Here is a 21,290-nt window from a genome sequence, read left to right as displayed (position 1 = left end):
TGGCCGATCAATGGAGCAAAGTTCAAGCTGGAAGGATTGCTTATATATATACAGTGGGGCAAAAAAGTATTTAGTCAGCCACCGATTGTGCAAGTTCCCCCACCTAAAATGATGACAGAGGTCAGTAATTTGCACCAGAGGTACACTTCAACTGTGAGAGACAGAATGTGAAAAAAAAAATCCATGAATCCACATGGTAGGATTTGTAAAGAATTTATTCGTAAAATTCGTAAAAACAAGTTTTTCTAAGATTTTACCTAAAAATGGTAAGTTGGATACAGGTCTGTAGTTATTAAAATCATTACAATCCAAATTGCTCTTCTTCAGAAGGGGTCTCACCACCGCCGTTTTAAAGGCAGCAGGGAAGACACCCAACTGAAGAGAGCAATTCATCATGTATAAAAGCTCAGGTTCAAAAAATCCAGCTCAGGTTCAAAAAATTCAATGCGATTCTCTCTGATGAATAAAACATAACGCTGCTCGTCCTAATGTTAAGGTGGAAAAAACAGGACGAGCAGCGTTATGTTTTATTCATCAGAGAGAATCGCATTGATGAAAATCTCCAAGATCCATCTTATAAAGGTCGAGTGGAGTTGAAAGATCCAGAGATGAAGAATGGAGAGCTCTCTGTGATTCTCAAAAATGTCACCGTGAATGACACTGGAAGATATGAATGTTCTGCAGCATACAACCAACAGGAACCTCAACTTTTGAACAGCATCACTCTGACAGTTAATCCTTCAGGTGAGTGAGTAGAGTGTGTGTGTGTGTGTGTGTGTGTGTGTGTGTGTGTGTGTGTGTGTGTGTGTGTGTGAGATGGAGAGAGAGAGAGAGAGCAAGAGAAATGTTTTAAAATGATTAAAAATGATTAGAGACACATCTTTAATACATAGTATCTGGGCCAAATGTGTGCAAATGCTTAACTTAGGAAATGATTACAAGACTTATTTTATTCAGTCAGACTTAAAACATGCATAATATTATTAGCCTATAGAGTTATGTGCCATCTGAGCACAGTATTATGCAAATGGTCTTACTTTGTGTATTTGAACAAACAGTATCTTTCATAAAACATTTCTGGCAGTGTTTCTCTGACATCCACTTTCACTTCAAGGTGGGAATTGTGACACTGTGGCCATCTCTCCCAAGATGAATCCCTGAGTAGTGACAGAGCATATCATTTTTTAACATGGTTCTCTCGTCCTTGTAGGCTGCTGCGCTTTTTAAAAAAAATTGAAATTGCACAACATGCGCATATATCCTCTGGTATGTCACGTGCTTTTCCATATTGTATATGGTGGACTGCCATAAACAAAAATGCCAGGGTCATTTTTTGGTCCCAATCCAGCCCTGGCTGAGACACGCTGACAGTAACAGTAGAAAATGAACGCTTGGTAACAAAATGAATGAGCCAAATCAGAAAGTGCTTTATTTTAAAGCATGTGTCTCTTCTGGTCCCCTGTGGGGTTTTTCCACAAAGCATATGAAGAAATTGTAACCAGTTCAGCTCTATTTACAAAACACATCATCACTTATACAGACATAAAGAGCTCTATAAACAGGGTTTAGTATGTTGAAGTTCATAGTTTAACATACAGTACTAGATGTGTTTAAAACAAATAATGTGAATATATCATCAGGAACCTTTTTTTCTCTCTCAGCATCAGCTCATCATCTGTCATGTGTTCTGAGTTTACAGTGAACATGCTGTTTGAGTTGAAGGTAGAAATGAAGGTATTTTCTAAAAAACTATAACACTATATCGATCTTTAGTTTCATTTTCCTGTCATTTTTTTGTCTTCATCTCATCCAGATGTTCCAGTCAAACGAGGAGAAGAGATTATTCTGGAGTGTTATGGTCCCAAAGATGCTACCACCAGACTATTAAAGTGGAACAAAACTGACGTGAAGTCAGACTTTTATGTTTTCTACTTCAGAGATGACAAGCCTTATGAAAACTATCAGGATCCACATTTTAAAGATCGAGTGAAGCTGAAAGATCCAGAGGTGAAGAGTGGAGACTTTTCTGTGATTCTTAAAAATGTCACCATGAACGACACTGGAAGATATGAATGTTATGCTGGATACAACAATCAGGGACCTCAACTTATAAACATCACCAACCTGAAGGTAGAAGAAGAAGGTGAGTGTGAAGTTGAGCTGCTTCCTGGTTGTTGATGTTTGTTTCTAAAGATGTTGTTGATGAGACTTTGTAGAAAGCAGCTGGTCTGAGTGATGTGATCAGAGTGCAATAGATAATGTCTGACAGCAGTTTGAAGAGGAAATGGATTCTGTTCTGTTCTTCACTCATCACCTACCTGACAGCTGACACCTCACACCTGTTTCTCACCTGCAGGTCAGTCAGGAGGACAAAGTGGAGGGAAGGAGGATGAAGGAGAGAAGAGTGGATCTGTTGGACTGATAGTTGGTCTGTCAGTTCCTGCTGTGCTTGTTGTTGGTCCATGAGCTAACACTGCTCAGTCTGGCATAGACTTTCCCAGGTAGGCTGAGAAGTGTGATCCCCCTGTAGTTGGAACACACCCTCCGGTCCCCCTTCTTAAAGATGGGGACCACCACCCCGGTCTGCCAGTCCACAGGTACTGCCCCTGATCTCCACGCAACATTGCAGAGGCGTGTCAACCAGGACAGCCCTACAACGTCCAGAGCCTTCAGGAACTCGGGGCGGACCTCATCAACACCAGGGGCTCTGCCACCAAGCAGTTGTTTAACTGCCTCAGTGACCTCGCCCCCGGAAATTGGCTGGTCATTCCCCTCATCCCCAGACTCTGCTTCCTCCTCGGAAGACGTCTCAGTGGGATTAAGGAGGTCCTCGAAGTATTCCTTCCACCGCCTGACAATTTTCTCAGTCGAAGTCAGCAGCGCTCCGCCAGCACTATACACAGTGCAGGTAGAGCACCGCTTTCCCCTCCTGAGATGCCTGACGGTTTGCCAGAATCTCTTCGAGGCAGTCCGAAAGTCTTTTTCCATGGCCTCTCCGAACTCCTCCCACATCCGAGTTTTTGCTTCAGCCACTGCCCGAGCCGCATTCCGCTTGGCCTGTCGATATCTGTCGGCTGCCTCCGGAGTCCCACAGGCTAACCAAGCCTGATAGGACTCCTTCTTCAGCCTGGTGGCTCCCTTCACCTCTGGTGTCCACCATTTGGTTCGGGGATTACCACCACGGCAGGCACCAACCACCTTGCGGCCGCAGCTCAATGCAGCAGCTTCGGCAATGGAGATGCTGAACATGGTCCATTCAGACTCAATGTCCCCAGTCTCCCTCGGAATGCTGTTGAAGCTCTGCCGGAGGTGTGCGTTGAAGATCTCGCGGACTGGGGCCTCTGCTAGACGTTCCCAGCACACCCTCACTACGCGTTTAGGTGCACCAGGTCTGTCCAGCGTCCTCCCCCGCCACCTGATCCAACTCACCACCAGGTGGTGATCAGTTGACAGCTCAGCCCCTCTCTTTACCCGAGTGTCCAGAACATATGGTCACAGGTCTGGTGATACGATTACAAAATCGATCATCGACCTACGGCCTAGAGCGTCCTGGTGCCACATGCACTTATGGACACTCTTATGTTCGAACAGGGTGTTCGTTATGGCCAAACTGTGATTAGCAAAGAAGTCCAATAACAAAGCACCGCTCGGGTTCAGATCAGGGAGGCCGTTCCTCCCAATCACGCCCCTCCAGGTCTCGCTGTCGTTACCCACGTGAGCATTGAAGTCTCCCAGCAGGACTACAGAGTCTCCAGGTGGAGCACCTTCCAGCACCCTCCCCCAGGGACTCTAACGGTGTGTTCACACCGAACGCGATGGACGCGAATAGAGCGTCAGGTTTACATGTAAAGTCAATGGAAAGGCGCGATGACGCGCGATTGCGGGTCCCGCGAAAATTCGGAAGCAGATTTGTGTCGCGAAAACGCCAAAACGCGTGAAACGCGCGTCAGTGTAGCGCGTCTGGCGTGTTTGACTCGCGAATAAAACCACGCGCGTGAGTTTTTGTGTTGCATTTTGTGCATACGCGCGTTTCGCGTCTACCGCTCGAGTTGGAAAAATCTGAACTCCAGCGTCAAATCGCGCCGCGACAACCAATCAGGAGCCTGGTGACGTGGCTGTTACCTAGGTCAAAGGGGCAGATCCAGCCAAAGCCTTTCATACTTCAATGGAGGGGAAGGCTAATCAATGCGGTAGCAAACAACTCGGAGCTGTACAACACCAGCTGCTTTCAGTACCGAGACAGGAATAAAAAGGACCGAGCTTGGAGGAAGATATGTGAAGAGATCGGGCAACCTGGTAAGTTCATTCATTTCTCTTTTGAAAGTTTTCACTGACCCGGGGAAGCCGCACAAAAGCTAGCAAGCCACCGCTATTTTCCCACTGACGTACAAATACCGTTCTGCTTTTATGCATGTTGTCATTTAGGAATATATTTTATTGTTTATTAATAAACAGCACACAGTGGTCCCGCTGTTCATCCGTCACTGCTTTGCTTTTTCGCTGATTTTTTATTGCACAGTACAGCATTGCATTCTGCAGCCTGATTGACAAATCTCCTGCGCTTGCCAAATTTATCACGTTTGGTTTTGATAACCATCGCGTCCAATAGAAAAAACAGCACAAAAACACCCATAACTATGAGCCTCATTCGGAAATAGACACCTGCACCGTGAGGGAAAAAGGCGCACGAAAGTGGCGGGCAGATGAAGACAAACCGCGGCATAATAATACTTTTACGTTTTGCAATCTACAAAGGTTTGCACTTTGAGAATCAATTGTGAGAACTGTGACCAGGGGCTAGTTATTCTGAGAACCCCTGCAATAAATGAGGGACCACTGTCTACTCTACGATTATTATATCCAACCTGTTAACATTTAATACTGTATTGATAGAACCAACTGATTCTGCAGCAGAACATCCCCAGTCCCTGAGCTCCTGCTGCTGCACCCACAGATATGTACAGCAAGCACTGATACCTTTTTAGTCGGTGGGATTCCCTTGTGATCACCTTTACTAAATATCTACAACCAATCTGATTATATCCTGTTATTGTTTTTGTTTTTTTTCAATGTTGAAATTAAAATCTAGTAGCAGCCTTCTCATTTCTTTGTGTTTTGTGCTGTTTTACAGGCCCACAGAGGAGGACAGCTCCGAGGCAGATGAGGGACGGGTCCCAGGACGGTCCATCGGCGGTGGAGCTGGCCATCCTGGAGTCCCTGAAGAGGCCACACCAGTCTCCAATGGAGCATTTCCTCCTCAGCCTTGTTCCTGCTCTGGAGAGCAGCTGGTCCTTTTTATTCCTGTCTCTCTGTAAATTCTTATATTTTATATATTTATGTTTAATGTTTTTCTGTTTGAGACTTTTAATATTATTTCAAATAAATGTTTATAATGACTAATGTCTCAGTTCTACTACACAGCAAATGTTGGCACACAACTTGACACATGTAGAATTTATTTCATATTATACTAATGACAAAATATACTGATACAGTGGGATGCAGAAGTTTGGGCAACCTTTTTAATAGACATTATTTTCCTGTATAAATCGTTGGTTGTTACAATAAAACAATGTCAGTTAAATATCATACAGGAGACACACACAGTGATATTTGAGAAGTGAAAAGAAGTTTACTGGATTTACAGAAAGTGTGCAATAATTGTTTAAACAAAATCAAGCAGGTGCATCAATTTGGGCACCACAAAAAAGAAATGAAATGAATATTTAGTGTATATCAATGTGTGTGTCTCCTATATGATATATGGGGTGCCTTTGTCTGGACGTGCTTCCCATCCAGAGCTGCACAGCACAGAGGAAAGTTCCAGCGCTCCTGGAATTCCTCTGTGATGGACCGCCAGTCTCCAGGTGAAGGCACAGCCATGAAGTCGTCCACTAGACAGTCCCAGATGGACGTCGCTGCCTGGGGGGTGATCTGGCTCACCGTGGACACACCGACTCTGAAACTGAACGCGATGGTCCTGAAGGAGTCCCCGGTGACAAGGAACCTGGACAAAATTGTTCAAAATCAGTATTATGTGTACTGCAGTTACAAAATACATTATTCAAATTCCAAAATACTTTTGTGATGTCAGATATAAATCACAAAACTTAAATCTTACATAAAACATTTTGTAATTATAAGGATAATTACAAAATGTATATTAGATAATATCTAAAACAGTTGTGTTTTGTTTTAACTTTAACATATCATAATTTGATTGGTAGCAACTTTTGCCACTACACTGTGCCAATCACGCATAATTCCTAAACATGTCAATCAGGTAGGAATGAAGTAAGACATTAATAGAAATAAAGAGTTGTGTGTTGACATGTAGCCCTTTCCTTGCTTAAATCATTAATATTTTTGAAAAATTAATCTGTGATAAGACAGCTTATCAAGATAGAACCATGTAACTAGAGATGAACCAAACTGTTCACAGTTTTATCTAACTCTGTTTTAATAAAGGCTGTGACCCCTGCTATAGAGTCTGACAGCTGCAGGGATTATATACAAATATTCAACTATCCCAGAATTAAACCAGGTCTAAATAAAAAGGAGTGAGTATCACTACAAAGGTTAACTCAGTGGTCCTAATGCTACAGTTTGATATCAGCAAACACCGAGCGCATACATTGATAGGACACCACAGCCATGCTATCATGCAAACACTGATAACAGCATAAATCGAATTAAATCGGGACTTGATGAGACCTTCTGAGTATCACTAGAAATATTATAAAGAGTCGTCTCTGTACCACAGTTTGCTTTCAGTAAACACTGACAGCATTCACTGTTAGCATAGCACATCCATGTTAGCAGTGTATAACTGGATGGATTAGCATATTAGCACAGATATCAATAAAGGACTACCGTATTAAATAGTTTTACTAACCTCAGGCAGACGGACAGGCGCTCTGCAGGTGGGATTGAGCGCGTGTAGTTGGTGTCTAGGCGGGAGATGCTGGGACCGACGAGGGAAAGCAGGTCCTCAAACTGGCCGACGGTGATAGCGCTGGAATCGGCCGTCATCCAGGCGCAGCTCCTGGAGCAAGTGGTGAAACTCACCAAACTGCTCATGCCTCTGGAGGACCTGATGGACCCAGGTACGGCGAGGACGTCTTTTACGCTGCTGCTCTGCTCTCCACAGTACATAGAGAAGGGAGACTCTCTCTTCAAGCGCTAGCTCGATAGCTGCCATCTTGCAAAGATACCGGTCTGGCACAACTCCCTCCCACATTCCTCCCACATTTCCGGTTCACGCGCGTCAAAATATCATATTTTGACGTGCGATGGATTTTTCTTGGACACGCGTTGAGACGCGAATGTACACGCATCAAATTAGGGGCGTTTGGGGCATTTTATTCGCGTCCATCCCGTTCGGTGTGAACACACCGTAAGAAGGCTGGGTACTCTGAACTGCCACTCGGCGCATAAGCGCAGATGACAGTCAGGACCCGTTCCCTGACCCTAAGGCGCAGGGAACAAACCCTCTTGTCCACCGGGAAAAACGTACCGGCAGCAAGCCGAGGGGATGTTAGAATACCCACCCCAGCCCGCCGCCTCTTACCAGGGGCAACTCCAGACTGAGACAGAGTCCAGCCCCTCTCCAGGAGACTGGTTCCAGAACCCAAGCCATGCGTAGAGGTGAGCCCAACTATATCTAGCCGGTACCTCTCAACCTCACGCACTAACTCAGGCTCCTTCCCCACCAGAGAGGTGACATTCCATGTCCCTATTGCCAGTCTTGGCAGCCGGGGGTCAGTCCGCCAGGGCCTCCGCTCCTGGCCACCACCCGGCACACAATGCACCCGACCCCTATGGCGCCTCCTGCGGGTGGTGGGCCTGCGGGAGGATGGGCCCATGTCTCCTCTTCGGGCGAGCGTCTGGTGGCCGGGCCCCATGGACTAAGGCCCGGCCACCAGACGCTCGCCCTCGGGCACCCTCCCCGGGCCTGGCTCCAGGGCGGGGCCCCGGTAACCCTATCCCGGGCAGGGTAAACTGTTCCCTCGATATTCTTTTCATAAGGGTCTTCTGAATCGCTCTTTTTGTAGGCTGGGGGTTGCCCACATAACCATTAAAAGAAAAACAGCAAAGTGAAACAATGCACAAACACAGATAAGCAGAGAATGTATTAACCAGCGTACTAAGACATTCATATGCAATTACACACATTAATGTTAAAACAGAGAAAACTTAACAGACACTGGTTATCCAATGCTGAGTTCATCAACAGCTGACAATTAAGTCTTCAGTTTGGAGGACAACAGGTTAATTTTTTGAGACAGAGGGAAGTGACTCTGGTGTTACCAACCACTGATTAGAAAATAAATTTAGTTAAACAATTCACCCAGACACTGGGATGTATGCACTTATTTTTTTTATACTGTATATACCAACAACAGTTCTTTCAGCAGTAAGTTACTTTGACATATCTAATGAATTCTGGCCTGCCTGGGGAGCCTTCCAGCAGCCATTCTCCCCGCTCAGCTATACAGTCTGCTATATCCATTTCTCAGAATTCCTCTCTCCACTCGATTCACTCTTGATCCCCCAAAACTATAACCTTCTAACTTTGATTAGAGGACGATTACACCAGCAAAAGTTTGCAGCGCAGCTCCACTCCTGATTGCTCTGAGATGCGTCTTCAGCCCTACAGACCTTCCCAGAAATCTGAGCAATCATAGTGCCTAACTCGGAGGAAATATTGCCGTTCCCACACTCCAGGGAGACCCAAAGACACTTTCCCATTGAGGATTTCAGACTGGACAATAGCCCTTGTTTAACGAGTTTGAAAAGAGGGAGGGATTCACTTTTACTGATCCAACAACAAGTTATTCCAATCGATCCCCCCTTCGCAACTCCCCTCAGTAAACCTCATGGCAAGCGGGTTGCCAGTTTCTCAGCCACTTATCACTCCTTTGCTAAACTCTGCAGCAAACCTCTGTGGCACCGGGTTGCCAGTTCCTCTCACCACAGCTTCTCTCTACAATACTTCAGGTAACAATCCTACAACCACGTATCCAACTATACATCCCTCTAATCCAGTATTTTTTCTTCCTCCGGTCAGTGAAGCTTCAAGCAGCACATGGTCTAGCTTTTTAGCCCAGGTACCTTCATTTTAAGCTAACACTGCTCAGTCTTTGCTGGCCTCAGCAATTCCTCTTCCCAAACCACTGGCTCCAAAACCTTTTCCAGTATCTGCCCAACTTCCCCAAGAAATCATTGCTGGTAAATGACTCCACTCAAACTCAAGCTCCACCCAGTGTGATCAACAGTTCCATCATCATACATAGTACGGCCCCAACTCGTGCAAAAGAGCTCACTTTGCTCTTGTTTGCTTTCACATTTTAATCATACAGATATGTTCTCTACATCATCTTTCTGATTCCTCGATTCCTGCTTGACTATAATACTTGATCTCGCCCTAAGATTTGTCGTCACCGGCTTTTACTAATACCACATCCACTTCTCTTCTCAGGCAGCTGCTTGCCTACAACAGTTTAATCAAGACACTTTTTGGGGCTATCTCGATCAGGAACTCTACTGTCACATATTTGCTACCTCTTCTTCTCTCTCTCACAATAGGTGGTGCTCCGTCGCATCCTGCTCCCGCCTGCATCACCCCAGCCCAAAAAAGCAGATGAGCCCTCACTCCATTCATCCGCTTTTATCCGTGTGGCCCCAGGCTCCACACCAGAGATTTCCTCACAACTCACAACATTTACTCCTGTTCCTTTTGCAGCACTGGTCATCCCACCCAGCATGCCCCCACACCAAGCTTTCAGTTTCCTGTACCTGTAAAAACCTCCAGTCAGCTCTCAAAGACCCAGAAACCATTGTCGGCATGCTCACCAAAGAAGTTAGGGAGGGTTTCATGATCGGACCCTTTCTTAAACCACCTATTCCCCTCTTTCCCATTAGCCCACTGGTCATAGCTACCATAAAATATTCAGCCAAAAAGTGCATCTTAATTGATTTATCTGTGCCTCACAGCAGTCATATTCCAAGCATAAATAGTATCACTCCCAGTGAGCACTGTTCTCTCAAATACTCCACAGTGAACCATGGCAAGTCCTGCAAATCTCTCCCCCCCCCCCCCCCCAATTTCTGGTGCTTGTTCGGAGTCAAGTGGAGGGATACCTATTATTTCGCAGTCAGGCTGACCTTTGGTTTCAAAAGCAGCCCCAAGTTGTTTGAGTCATTCTCCGAAACTCTATGTTGGTTCCTCTCCAACAACCATAAGCTGCCATTCTTAGTTCATCTTCTCAACGATTTCCTAGTCTATCCCCTCCCATGTCACCGCCAGCTCATGGGTTATCCACCTTGATGGTTAGTCTTCTCCGAACTTGGTGTTCCATTGTCAGAAGAGAAAACTGAGGGCCCTTCAACATCCCTGGAGTTCCTTGGCATAACTCTTGACACCAAGGGTTTCCAGGCCTCCCTGCCTATTGAAAAACTCAATCACATCACTCTTTTCCTTCAAAACTTTTTCCTCGTTCTCACATGTTCCAAGCGACAGCTACTCTCCTTTTTGGGACACTTAACCTTTGAACTATGCATAATCTCTTAAGGCCACTCTTTTATCTCTCACTTGCTTTAACTTGCAGCATCTAAACCATCACTCCTTGACACGATCATGCTGTACAGCTCTTCTAAAGCCAAACTGCGACTCTGGTGACTTCTTGCTAGAATGTATGTGATGTTTGGTGATGCGTTTGTACCTTTATCCCAAAAAATACTGCTGGAAATGTTTTTTGTTTTTTTGTTTTTTGCAAAAACAATCACTAAATTGGAAACATTGGATAATGGATGAGTTTGATAAACATGTCTCACAAAGAATGACTACCTTATCTTAACAACAGTTTTTCATTAATGAACAAATTCATTTAGCTAAAATGCTAAAGCTTTCTCTTTTTGCAGGTGAACAACTAACGTTGTTTAATATTTCCATGTGTAATCTGCTATTCTTGGAAGTTTTTCCATTGTGTCGTTACTAATATTTTGCATATTTTGCAAATTTTAGACCCAGCTATAGAAGATGTAAATAGGCCAGTGCCAGGTGCTTCCTGGAGCAAAGATAGTGGGAGTCCTTCCTGCCCAGCAACGGCCCAGGTGGGACAAAGAACTGTTGTAACTGAAAAGATACAGAGAGTTGTGTGTGACAGTATAAAAGAGGTACATGTGATTTCTCTCATGACTGTAGAATTGGGATGTGTCTGTTTTCTCTCCCGCATGTAGTAATTAATAGCTTGGCCACAGCTGATTGCATTGCAGAATTTATTAACAGAAAATTCCACCACAATCTTTTGGAAAGATCTAAGAAGCTTAGTATTCAGAAACATTCCTTTATGTATATATAAAAAAGGAGTTCACAAGGAATTTAATAATTTAAGTTGAATTACACTGGTAAACACAGTTCAACAGATACATTTCTCACTGGAAGTTATTGCTGGCAGGTTAAACAGAGTGCTCTCACCAATAATCAGCGAGAAAGAACTACGTTAATAAGTTCAATAATTTAGATCATCTTTATTTTTTACTGTAATGCAGTTCAGTGTTTTTGAAAACAACATGTGAAGCTGTTTGCAGGGTGAGGACATTGACTTTTCCCCGCTTAACATAAAAATAGCAGAATTTGGTTTACTGTGTAGTGTTGAAATCTCCCAATTCTTTGAATCTTTGGGCTGAAGGAAGGACAATACTCGGTGTATAAATGCTCAATCAACAATCATTTATTTCCATAGAATTCAACACTTATGAGCATTTGAACCAATCATGATGGGGAGAGCTGCATGCAGAGGGTCACAGCAAGTCTCAAAATAGTGACGGGTTACACAGCTTTTTATACTCTCTAGTGGCCCCCACCTGGTCGTAAAAGACCAAACATCACATTCTTTCTCTGTTACAGCGCCTAATTTTATGACCTCGGCTCCCTGTCTTTCTGCTCTTCACCAAAGGAATGTGGTCTGTTTCTTCTATTATCTGGACAAGGTCCTCTGCACACAACATTCTCTTCATGATTCAGAAGTAAAACATGTCAAGAAACAGTGTAATACATTCAACAGTGTTGAGTAATACAGGTCAAACAAATAGATGGAATGATTTTCACACTCTTTTAAGTCAAAAGTATAATGCAAACTAAAACTGCATACTAATCACACACTCTATATTAAAGGGTATAATATGATCTACAGCAGTTAACATAATTCAACTATTTTGATTACATATATAAGGTAACATATAATAACAGAATAATCTCACAGTAGTAAAGTTACATTTTTAATTGAGATTGTGATTTTATTTGGAAAATAATTTATTCAAAAATGCAGATTTTTTTTAAAGCCAAGCTTGATTTGAACTATAGGCAGAGTCAAATAAAACGTTTAGTGAGTCTCTGAAAGTAGTTCAAAAATGAATCAACCCATTATTTTCATTACTTAAGAGTTTTAATTTAATATGCTCTAAGCCCTTTATTTCTCTTTAGTTTTGTGTGTTGTTAATCTTAAATTTTACAGATAAGTATACCTGTTCAGTCAGCTTTTTACTGTCACAGTCTGGCAAAAGCAGGCTGTGTGAAGTAGTTACTAGAGAACCCAATTGCTGACAAAACACGCACTGACTCCCTGTCTTGTCTCTCCCTCCAGACATTCAGGGCCTTGGCCTCTCATGTAGTGGCAGCTCTGCAGTTCCTCCATTTTCAGCCATGACATTTGAGATCTAAACTCCAGCATCACAGAGCTTATCAGACTCTTCCGAGGAGCGCTAATAAACAGTCTTGCTGCACATGCCTTGTCCACATATTGGACCTCTTGGAACATGTTCTGTTCGTTCAATAGTCACTTCAATCTTCCTTTCCCCTCATTCCACATGGGAACCAATTCTAGTATCGGATCTTTTGCTTTCTGATTATTGGGCATTAAAAATTCCCACAATAAAGACGTACCTCACTGGTTCACCTTGCTCGACCACTATGTTGTCTGAGATATCATTACTCATATAAGGCTCTCTCTGCAGCCCCACGACGTTTCCCCCTAACTTCGGATCTTCTACATTGTTGCATCTCTACACTCCGGCTAAAGTACAATGACTACTTTCTGGAACGCACACTTGAAGCAATATTCCTGCTCGCATTCTTGAGGTTGTTACGCTGTTCAGAATTTACGTCCTCATCAATGAAATTTCATCCGGACGTTGTCCCCTGCTCAAGTGACTTCCACCCAGTCTCCGAAGACTGCCTTGTCTTCTTCCTCAAACGGAGCAAAACTAACCAACTGGGTAGCCCCCTTCCTATATACTACTTCAAAATAAACTCACATTTAAGTGCTTTTAAATCACTAACCTATTACCTCTACCTCAGAAAATCCTAGCACACCTTACCTTCAGAACCACTGTTCATCATCTGGTCTGCAGTACGGGGCCCCACAGGGAACTGTGCTGGCACCGTTCCTCTTCACCCTCTACACTGTAGACTTCTTCATCAACTCCCCACGCTGCCACCTACAGAAGTTCTCAGACGACTCTGCCATAGTCGGCCTCATCACAGGTGAGGATGTGTCAGAGTACAGACAGTGGACTCTGGACTTTGTGGACTGGTGTCAGCAGAACCACCTGCTGATCAACACCAGGAAAACCAAGGAGTCGGTGATGGACTTCCGGAGATGCAGACCCACCACACTGACACCGGTGAACATCCAAGGAGTAGAGATTGAGATAGTGGACTCTTATGTGTACCTGGGTGTTCACCTGAGTAATAAACTGGACTGTAGCCACAACACTGATGCTCTTTACAGGAAGGGTCAGAGTAGACTCTACCTGCTGAAGCAGCTGAGGTCATTTGGAATCCAGGGAGCGCTTTTAAATCACCACCTCGGTCTGCCAGTCCACAGGTACTGCCCCTGATGTTGCGTGGAGATCAGGGGCAGTACCTGTGGACTGGCAGACCGGGGTGGTGGTCCCCATCTTTAAGAAGGGGGACCGGAGGGTGTGTTCCAACTACAGGGGGATCACACTCCTCAGCCTCCCTGGGAAAGTCTATGCCAGGGTGCTGGAAAGGAGAGTTCGTCCGCTAGTCGAACCTCGGATACAGGAGGAACAATGCGGTTTTCGTCCTGGTCGCGGAACACTGGACCAGCTCTTTATCCTCTCGAGGGTACTTGAGGGCGCATGGGAGTTTGCCCAACCAGTCTACATGTGTTTTGTGGACTTGGAGAAGGCATTCGACCGTGTCCCTCGGGGTGTCCTGTGGGAGGTGCTGCGGGAGTATGGGGTGTCTGGTCCATTGCTACGGGCCATTCGATCCCTATACAACCGTTGCAGGAGCTTGGTTCGCATTGCCGGCAATAAGTCGGACTCGTTCCCGGTGGGTGATGGGCTCCGCCAGGGCTGCCCTTTGTCTCCGGTTCTGTTCATAATTTTTATGGACAGGATTTCTAGGCGCAGCCAAGTGGCGGAGGGCTTTCGCTTTGGTGGCCTCAGAATCTCATCTCTGATTTTTGCGGATGATGTGGTTCTGTTGGCTTCATCAGGTGAGGGCCTCCAGCTCGCACTGGAACGGTTCGCAGCTGAGTGTGAAGCAGCGGGAATGAGGATCAGCACCTCCAAATCTGAGGCCATGGTTCTCAGCCGGAAAAGGGTGGAGTGCCCTCTCCGGGTCGGGGATGAGTTCCTGCCCCAAGTGGAGGAGTTCAAGTATCTCGGGGTCTTGTTCGCGAGTGATGGGAGAAGGGAGCCGGAGATTGACAGACGGATTGGGGCTGCAGCTGCTGTAATGCGGACGCTGCACCGGTCCGTCGTGGTGAAGAGGGAGCTGAGTGTAAAAGCGAAGCTCTCAATTTACCGGTCGATCTACGTCCCTACCCTCACCTATGGCCACGAGCTGTGGGTAGTGACCGAAAGAACGAGATCGCGGATACAAGCGGCGGAAATGAGCTTCCTCCGAAGGGTGGCTGGCCTCTCCCTTAGAGATAGGGTGAGAGGTTCGGCCATCCGGGAGGGGCTCAGAGTAGAGCCGCTGCTGCTCCACATCGAAAGGAGTCAGCTGAGGTGGTTCGGGCATCTGACAAGGATGCCCCCTGGGCGCCTCCTGGGTGAGGTGTTCCAGGCATGTCCCACCGGGAGGAGGCCCCGGGGAAGACCCAGGTCACGCTGGAGAGATTATATCTCTCGGCTGGCCTGGGAACGCCTTGGTATTCCCCCGGATAAGCTGGAGGAGGTGGCTGGGGAGAGGGAGGTCTGGGCCTCTTTGCTTAGGCTGCTGCCCCCGTGACCCGGCCTCGGATAAGCGGTTGAAAATGGATGGATGGATGGATGGATGGAGCGCTTTTAAAGACCTTCTATGACTCTGTGGTGGCATCTGTCATTTTTTTACAGTGTTGTATGTTGGAGCAGCGGTTTATCGACAGCTGAGAGGAAGAGTTTGGATAAACTCATCATGATGGCCAGCTTTGTTCTGGGATGCACCCTGGATCCAGTGCAGGTGGTGGGAGACAGAAAGACTCTGGCCAAAATAACATCTCTGATGGACAGAGTCTCCCACCCCATGCATATAAATGTTGCTTAACTGCAGAGCTCTTTCAGTGACAGACTGCTGCATGAAGGAGCGTTTCTGCAGGTCCTTCCTCCCTGCAGCTGTCAGACCGTACAATCAAAACTGCTCCCAACAAACATAGATGTTTACATCAGTGCTGTAACAACTTCTACTGTTATAACTTGCACATTACGTTTCACAGTTTATATATACACTAACTTAATGGAAGTTACATGTCCCCTTTTTAATGCACAGGTACAATACACAATCTGCACTTTTCTAATTATTCTAAATATTCTTAACTATTTAAACATCTTTCAGTATCCTGCTCTATATGCACACTTACAACCTAAGTTTGCCACTTATCTGTACTTAAATTGTATTAACTGTACAGTACACTGTTTGGTAATTAATGTCCACGATATGAATATGTAACAATAGAGTATGTTTCTGTTCCCTGTCCTGTTCTGTTTGTATATGTGTGTTTTTGCTGCTGATACAACCAAATTTCCCCTTGTGGGACGAATAAAGGATTATTCTATTCATCGCTCATTGTAACTGAGGAGCCAGTCCCAGCTGGTGAAATGATATTTGTAAATACCTTTTGGATACTTTAAACAAACTGATTACCTTAACAGTAAAGATCACAAAGCACTGTATAGATAGAAAATGGTGATCTATGACTCTGCTGTAAAATTTGATGTTTGATGTGTGGTGGCTCCATGAAAACACATGACCCCACATAGCAAAATTGGTATGGCCCGGATCTGGCCCACACAATGTGCTTACACATGGCCCACATACCACAAAGAATGATGGCCCTTTGGTGGCCCAGATCAGGTTTGCCAGAGGTGGCCTACGTATGGGCCAGCACAAGGCCAGTTGCAGACACAGTGCTGGTCCTGTGCTGGCCAGTGTATGGATTACCTCTGGCAAATCTGATCTGGGCCACCAAAGGGCCGTCATTCTTTGCTGTATGTGGCCCATGTGTAAGTTGTGTGCAGCCACGGGCCAGTTGGAGACACACAGCTGGCTCTCTGCTGGCCCAGAACGGTTTCAGCTCTGGCCCCAGATGTCAGCCTAATGTGTATCTTAATCAAGCCATGCAATAACAACATGTGTAATAGTGTAAAAGTAACATGACAAAACTCTGCTCCCCACATAGCAAAGAGGTCTGGCCAGCATCAGGTATCAAGCCGGTACTGCTGGCTGACTTCTCGCATGATAAGACGCATGTCATCCAGATATGGCCTGGCATAGATGGCACTGTCAATGTGGTGGCATGCCACATCTGGCTCGATTGTGGTTTAGTTCATGTGGCCCAGTGTTCGATTTGTATTGTTGATTGTCATTTATGCTTAGAAATATCTACTCATATATGCTTAGAGTTGTATAATCAATGTCATGTTGGTAGAGGGTTGATCCTTAGTTGTCTGCAAAGACTTTGTGTGCATTCCAGAGTGTTCTGGCATTCACACCCATGTCCTGGGAGCATGGGAGAGGTCATAGCTTCTCTTATTGTTTTGTGGTAGGATAAACGTGTCTATATCTGTTTTAGTCTAAGTGCCTTTTGTTTAGATGAACTGCTGGACTTCCAGACCAGCAGGTTTAGGGAAGTCGTTTATGGGGTCACAATCTGACCCCCCCCCACACACACACACACACACACACACACACACACACACACACACACACACACACACACACAACGCACAGGCAAGGTACTCTTTGTTTGTATGTATACGTCATATGTTAATGAACCTATGCATATTCATGTAACCTAAATAAAAGATCAGTGTTATGGGGGAGCGGACGAGAGCAACTGGGGTCAAGCGAAGGAATGGCGCTTTGTCCAATTGGTCTCCCTCTTATATGAGAATCATAAAGAGCTCTGATAGGTGTCAATGCTTTTTGCTCTGTAGTTGAATTGTCTTGAACGTTCCAGCAAATAGGTTTAAGCTAAAAACACCCAATAACCCAGGCTCATAGAAAACAGGCCTGGCCCAGATCTGGCATCAAGCTGGCACTTCTGACAGACTGGTGTCATGGCAGAGTGTATGTCAACCAGATGTGGGCCAGGTCTGGCAATGACGCCACTATTTATGTTCCTATTTTCCTATTTTAGCTAGTTAGTTTAGTTAGTGTACACTTTATCCAAAACCTAGTGAGGGTTTACTCATCTTTGTCAGTGGGTGGCTGTAGCTCAGGTGCTCTATACAACATGCCATATTCACCCAATCACACACTTTTTCTAAACTGAGTGCTTCCTAACTACATTCATACACATTCACACTCTCTTGACATGCAGAGTGAAGGAGCCAGGAATCAAACCACTAACCTTCTGACAAGTAGGTGACCTGCTCTACCGCCTGAGCTACAGCCACCCAGTGCATACTCACCAAACTGTCAAACCTGCATTTGAAATGTTGGCTACCATAGCAGTATAGTATATCAACATGGCATTTGGGTCTTCCAACCAAAATAGGAAAACAGGAACATAAATAGGGATGGGTACCGGTATCCGGTGCCATTATGGCACTGGTTCTGACATAAACGGTAGTAACCAGACCGAAAAGCAGCGCACATTTCGGTGCTTTTTTTCCCTGAGATGTCATACACTTTGGACTCTAGCCAATCATTTTACCTTTGCAAGCATAGTAGGCGAGCCCAGGTACGTACGTTCTACAGATTAAAAATGCCCAAGGCGAAGCGGTCAAAAGTCTGGCTGTACTTCACAGCAAAAGATTCAAACTCAGCAGCCTGCAACAAGCGCTTTAAGATGATATTGTGCAAAGGAGGCAACACCTCGAATCTGATGAAACACCTGGCGACATATCGCATTTTGTTAAAAGCCGAGAAATGCACCGTATTTGATAGCTTGCTGCAAGATATCACACCGAGCACATCTACTGCAGGTGTGGTGCCTGTTATCGGACCCGGAGTTAGCAATATTCCCCAAGAACACGAAGAGGAGAGTCCTGGCCCCTAGCCCTGCCAGTGTAGCAGAAATGATGACGGATGATGATGGCAGCAGCAGCCGTTCTTCTCTGCGTGAGTAGCTTAATGTTGTTCGTGTGTAATTTACATTGAGTAGGGTAACCACGTTATTACATTAATGCATGTAAGGTGAACTAGCAAACATCAACATAGCTACATGGGGCTGTCTTCTTGTTTGATGGCAGATACTCCCTTCACCCTGGCCAAAAAGGCTAAAATGACCAAAGAAAAAGTGGGAAACAGCTAAACATGAGGGGTTTTTAGACAAAATTGGTGTTTTTTCCATTGATTAAGCACTGCTTCCAGCCAAGAGTGATACCATATATGCCCTATAGCTGCAGAAAAGGCTAACATTGTTACCTTTTTACAAAAAACCAGCTGAATATGAGAGGTTTTTGGACCAATTTTGTGTTCTCCATTCTTTAAGCACCGGTTCGAGCACCGTTTAAGCACCGGCACCATTTCAAAAGTACCGGTTTGGGCACTGGTATTGGATAAAACCTTAACGATACCCATCCCTAAACATAAACAGTGCCATCTACGCCAGGCCTGGCCCATATCTGGATGACATACGTCTTATCATGCCAGAAGTCAGCCAGCAGTGCCGGCTTGATACCAGATTGGGGCCAGACCTGTTTGCTATGTGGGACTGCTTCAGGGGTTTATCAAAGACTTTGAAAGGCACTAATATCAAAGTTAGATGTATGTTGGATTAATTCATCCACAGGTTGAGTCGTGTTCACTGTCCCTGACGGCAAACATCTGGACATGGCAAAATAGAACGGCACAAAAGAGTGTGTGTCATGTTTGGTGATGCATGTGTATTTTCATCACTAAAAAATACTGCTGGTAATGGCTCTTTCATGGAAACAATCACTAAATTGGAAACATTGGATAATGGATGAGTTTGATAAACAAGTCTCACACAGAATGACTTCCTTATCTTAACAACAGTTTTTCATTAATGAACAAATTCATTTAACTAAAATGTTAAAGCTCTCTCTTTTTGCAGGTGAAAAAAATAATGCTGTTTCATATTTCCATGGGTACTCTGCTATTCTTGGAAGTTTTTATTTTTCCATTGTATCGTTAATAATATTTTGCATATTTTGCAAAGTTTAGACTCAGATAGAGAAGAGGGAGATAGTGAGTGTGAGGATTCCTAGGGAGGTCTGTGCCAGGTGCTTCCTGGAACAAAGATAGTGGGAGCCCTGTGTTTTCTTCTCTGTGTTTTAAATAGCCTCTCAGAACACCAGCCATGTTTTCTGCAGTTTCAGCCATCTCCTTAATCTCTATTTTGGAAACTACTGCAGCACCAAACACACATACACACACACACACACACAGAGCAAACCTGCCTGGAGGCCTGTAGCTCTAACACAATGACAAATTCTGAGCTAACTTATAAAGTTGCTCACCATCATGTAACTACTTACCCTTAACATTGGTAATTAGGCTAAGTAAAACCATCTAGCAATATTCTGGATATGTTGAACTTTCTTTCTTGTCCTGAGCCCAGTATAAGATAAATAAGAACTATTTTGGGATATGAATTTTGCAAAGCTACTCGATTAGAGTAAAGGATAAAAATATTTAAAGGAAAACTTGAAACTGCGATCGAAGAAGATTATTCACCTTGCTTTGTTGAACAAGTCAGCACTGAGTTCAGAACTGCAAAGTAAGATAGAAGAAGGTTAGTCAGGTGAATTTTCACAGAAAGAAAGAACAACAAACAGGTGTGAATAACATGCGTGCTTTTCGTTAGTTGAGGTTAAGGCGACTGACAAGAAGCAGGAAACGTCCTCCGTAGAGCAGACCGGTTGTTTGCAATTACAAAAATCAAGTAGGCAGAAAGGCTTCTTCACATTTAAACAGTTTATCTCAACCTGTTTTTCTTTTACTGGCCAAACTGAGAACACGAGACAGTAGACTGGATATTTTTGTTGTTCCATTTCATCTTGAAGTGTGCAATGAATTTCTGTTAGCGTTTTCCTGGCCTTGCACATGATCTAACATAAAAAAAAAACTAAAAAAAAAACACTGTGTGGTTTTGAGCACAAATCAAAATCTCTCAATATTATATATATTTTTTTGAATAAAAGAATAATGGAAAGTGTCTTAGTAATTGTGTAAACCTCTTAGAATTCTTCTTCTTTCCACATCTTATTGCTTGCCACTCCTCAAAAAATCACCATCACCAAATATGTGTTTGATTTGTAACTTATCAAATTAAAAGACCTATGTGAAACCTAAAGAAATTATATTACCAGCAATAAAAAATATTCTAAGAGTGTGTTATTTGCATCTTCTTTCTTATGTTCCTTATTGTCACATGACCATTTAGAGTCGTTCTATAATCCCCTACTGAAGCACTGAATATGCCCAATAACTAACCAACAGCAGCTTTATTTCCTAATGTAGTTTAAATCTAGTGTAATTTAAAAGGCTTTATTCAAATCTGAGTCTGGATATAAAAATAAAGACAACTTACAGAGCAGCCACAGCAGATACGTTCCCTCCATCATGCTGATTGATGATGCTATAAGATCTTAGCTGCGTTCGCATGTGTGACAAGAAACATACCGTCAGGAAGAAGGACTGACTAGCTGCATTTTTAGTGGTTTCCTCCTCTGAGAAGTTGCAAAGCTTCTCAGAAGTAAGGATGGGTAGAAGTTCACTAAAGATTCTAATAATAATAATAATCTAATAATCTTTTTTTTTTGGTGTCCCGTTTGGATCTATAGCCATCAGAATTGTTGTCTTA

At 44.3% G+C, this 21,290-nt stretch overlaps 2 protein-coding genes across 2 annotated transcripts in view; one reads left to right on the top strand and one right to left on the bottom strand.

Annotated features, from left to right (window-relative positions):
* The window catches only part of LOC309695939 (low affinity immunoglobulin gamma Fc region receptor II-like), a 90,450-nt gene extending 69,362 nt beyond the window's left edge, over positions 1-21,088 (bottom strand). The window contains exons 1-2 of the mRNA XM_082516959.1: positions 21,018-21,088; positions 20,162-20,197 (exon numbers count right to left, since the gene is read on the bottom strand). Of these exons, the coding sequence (XP_082373085.1) occupies positions 20,162-20,197; positions 21,018-21,051 (70 nt within the window). The 5' untranslated portion in view covers positions 21,052-21,088. The remainder of the gene's footprint in view (positions 1-20,161; positions 20,198-21,017) is intronic.
* Positions 487-2,466, top strand: LOC309698680 (polymeric immunoglobulin receptor-like; the record flags this gene model as incomplete). The annotated part of the gene is made up of 3 exons (XM_082521292.1): positions 487-744; positions 1,814-2,143; positions 2,357-2,466. The coding sequence occupies exons 1-3, from the start codon at positions 489-491 to the stop codon at positions 2,464-2,466; spliced, it is 696 nt and encodes a 231-aa protein (XP_082377418.1). The 5' UTR covers positions 487-488.
* Positions 21,089-21,290: the final 202 nt, after the last annotated feature.

This window comes from Aulonocara stuartgranti (genome assembly GCF_965226115.1).
Source record: "Aulonocara stuartgranti genome assembly, chromosome: 3".
Taxonomy (NCBI): Eukaryota; Metazoa; Chordata; class Actinopteri; order Cichliformes; family Cichlidae; genus Aulonocara; species Aulonocara stuartgranti.
This window is presented reverse-complemented; position numbering and strand designations above follow the sequence as displayed.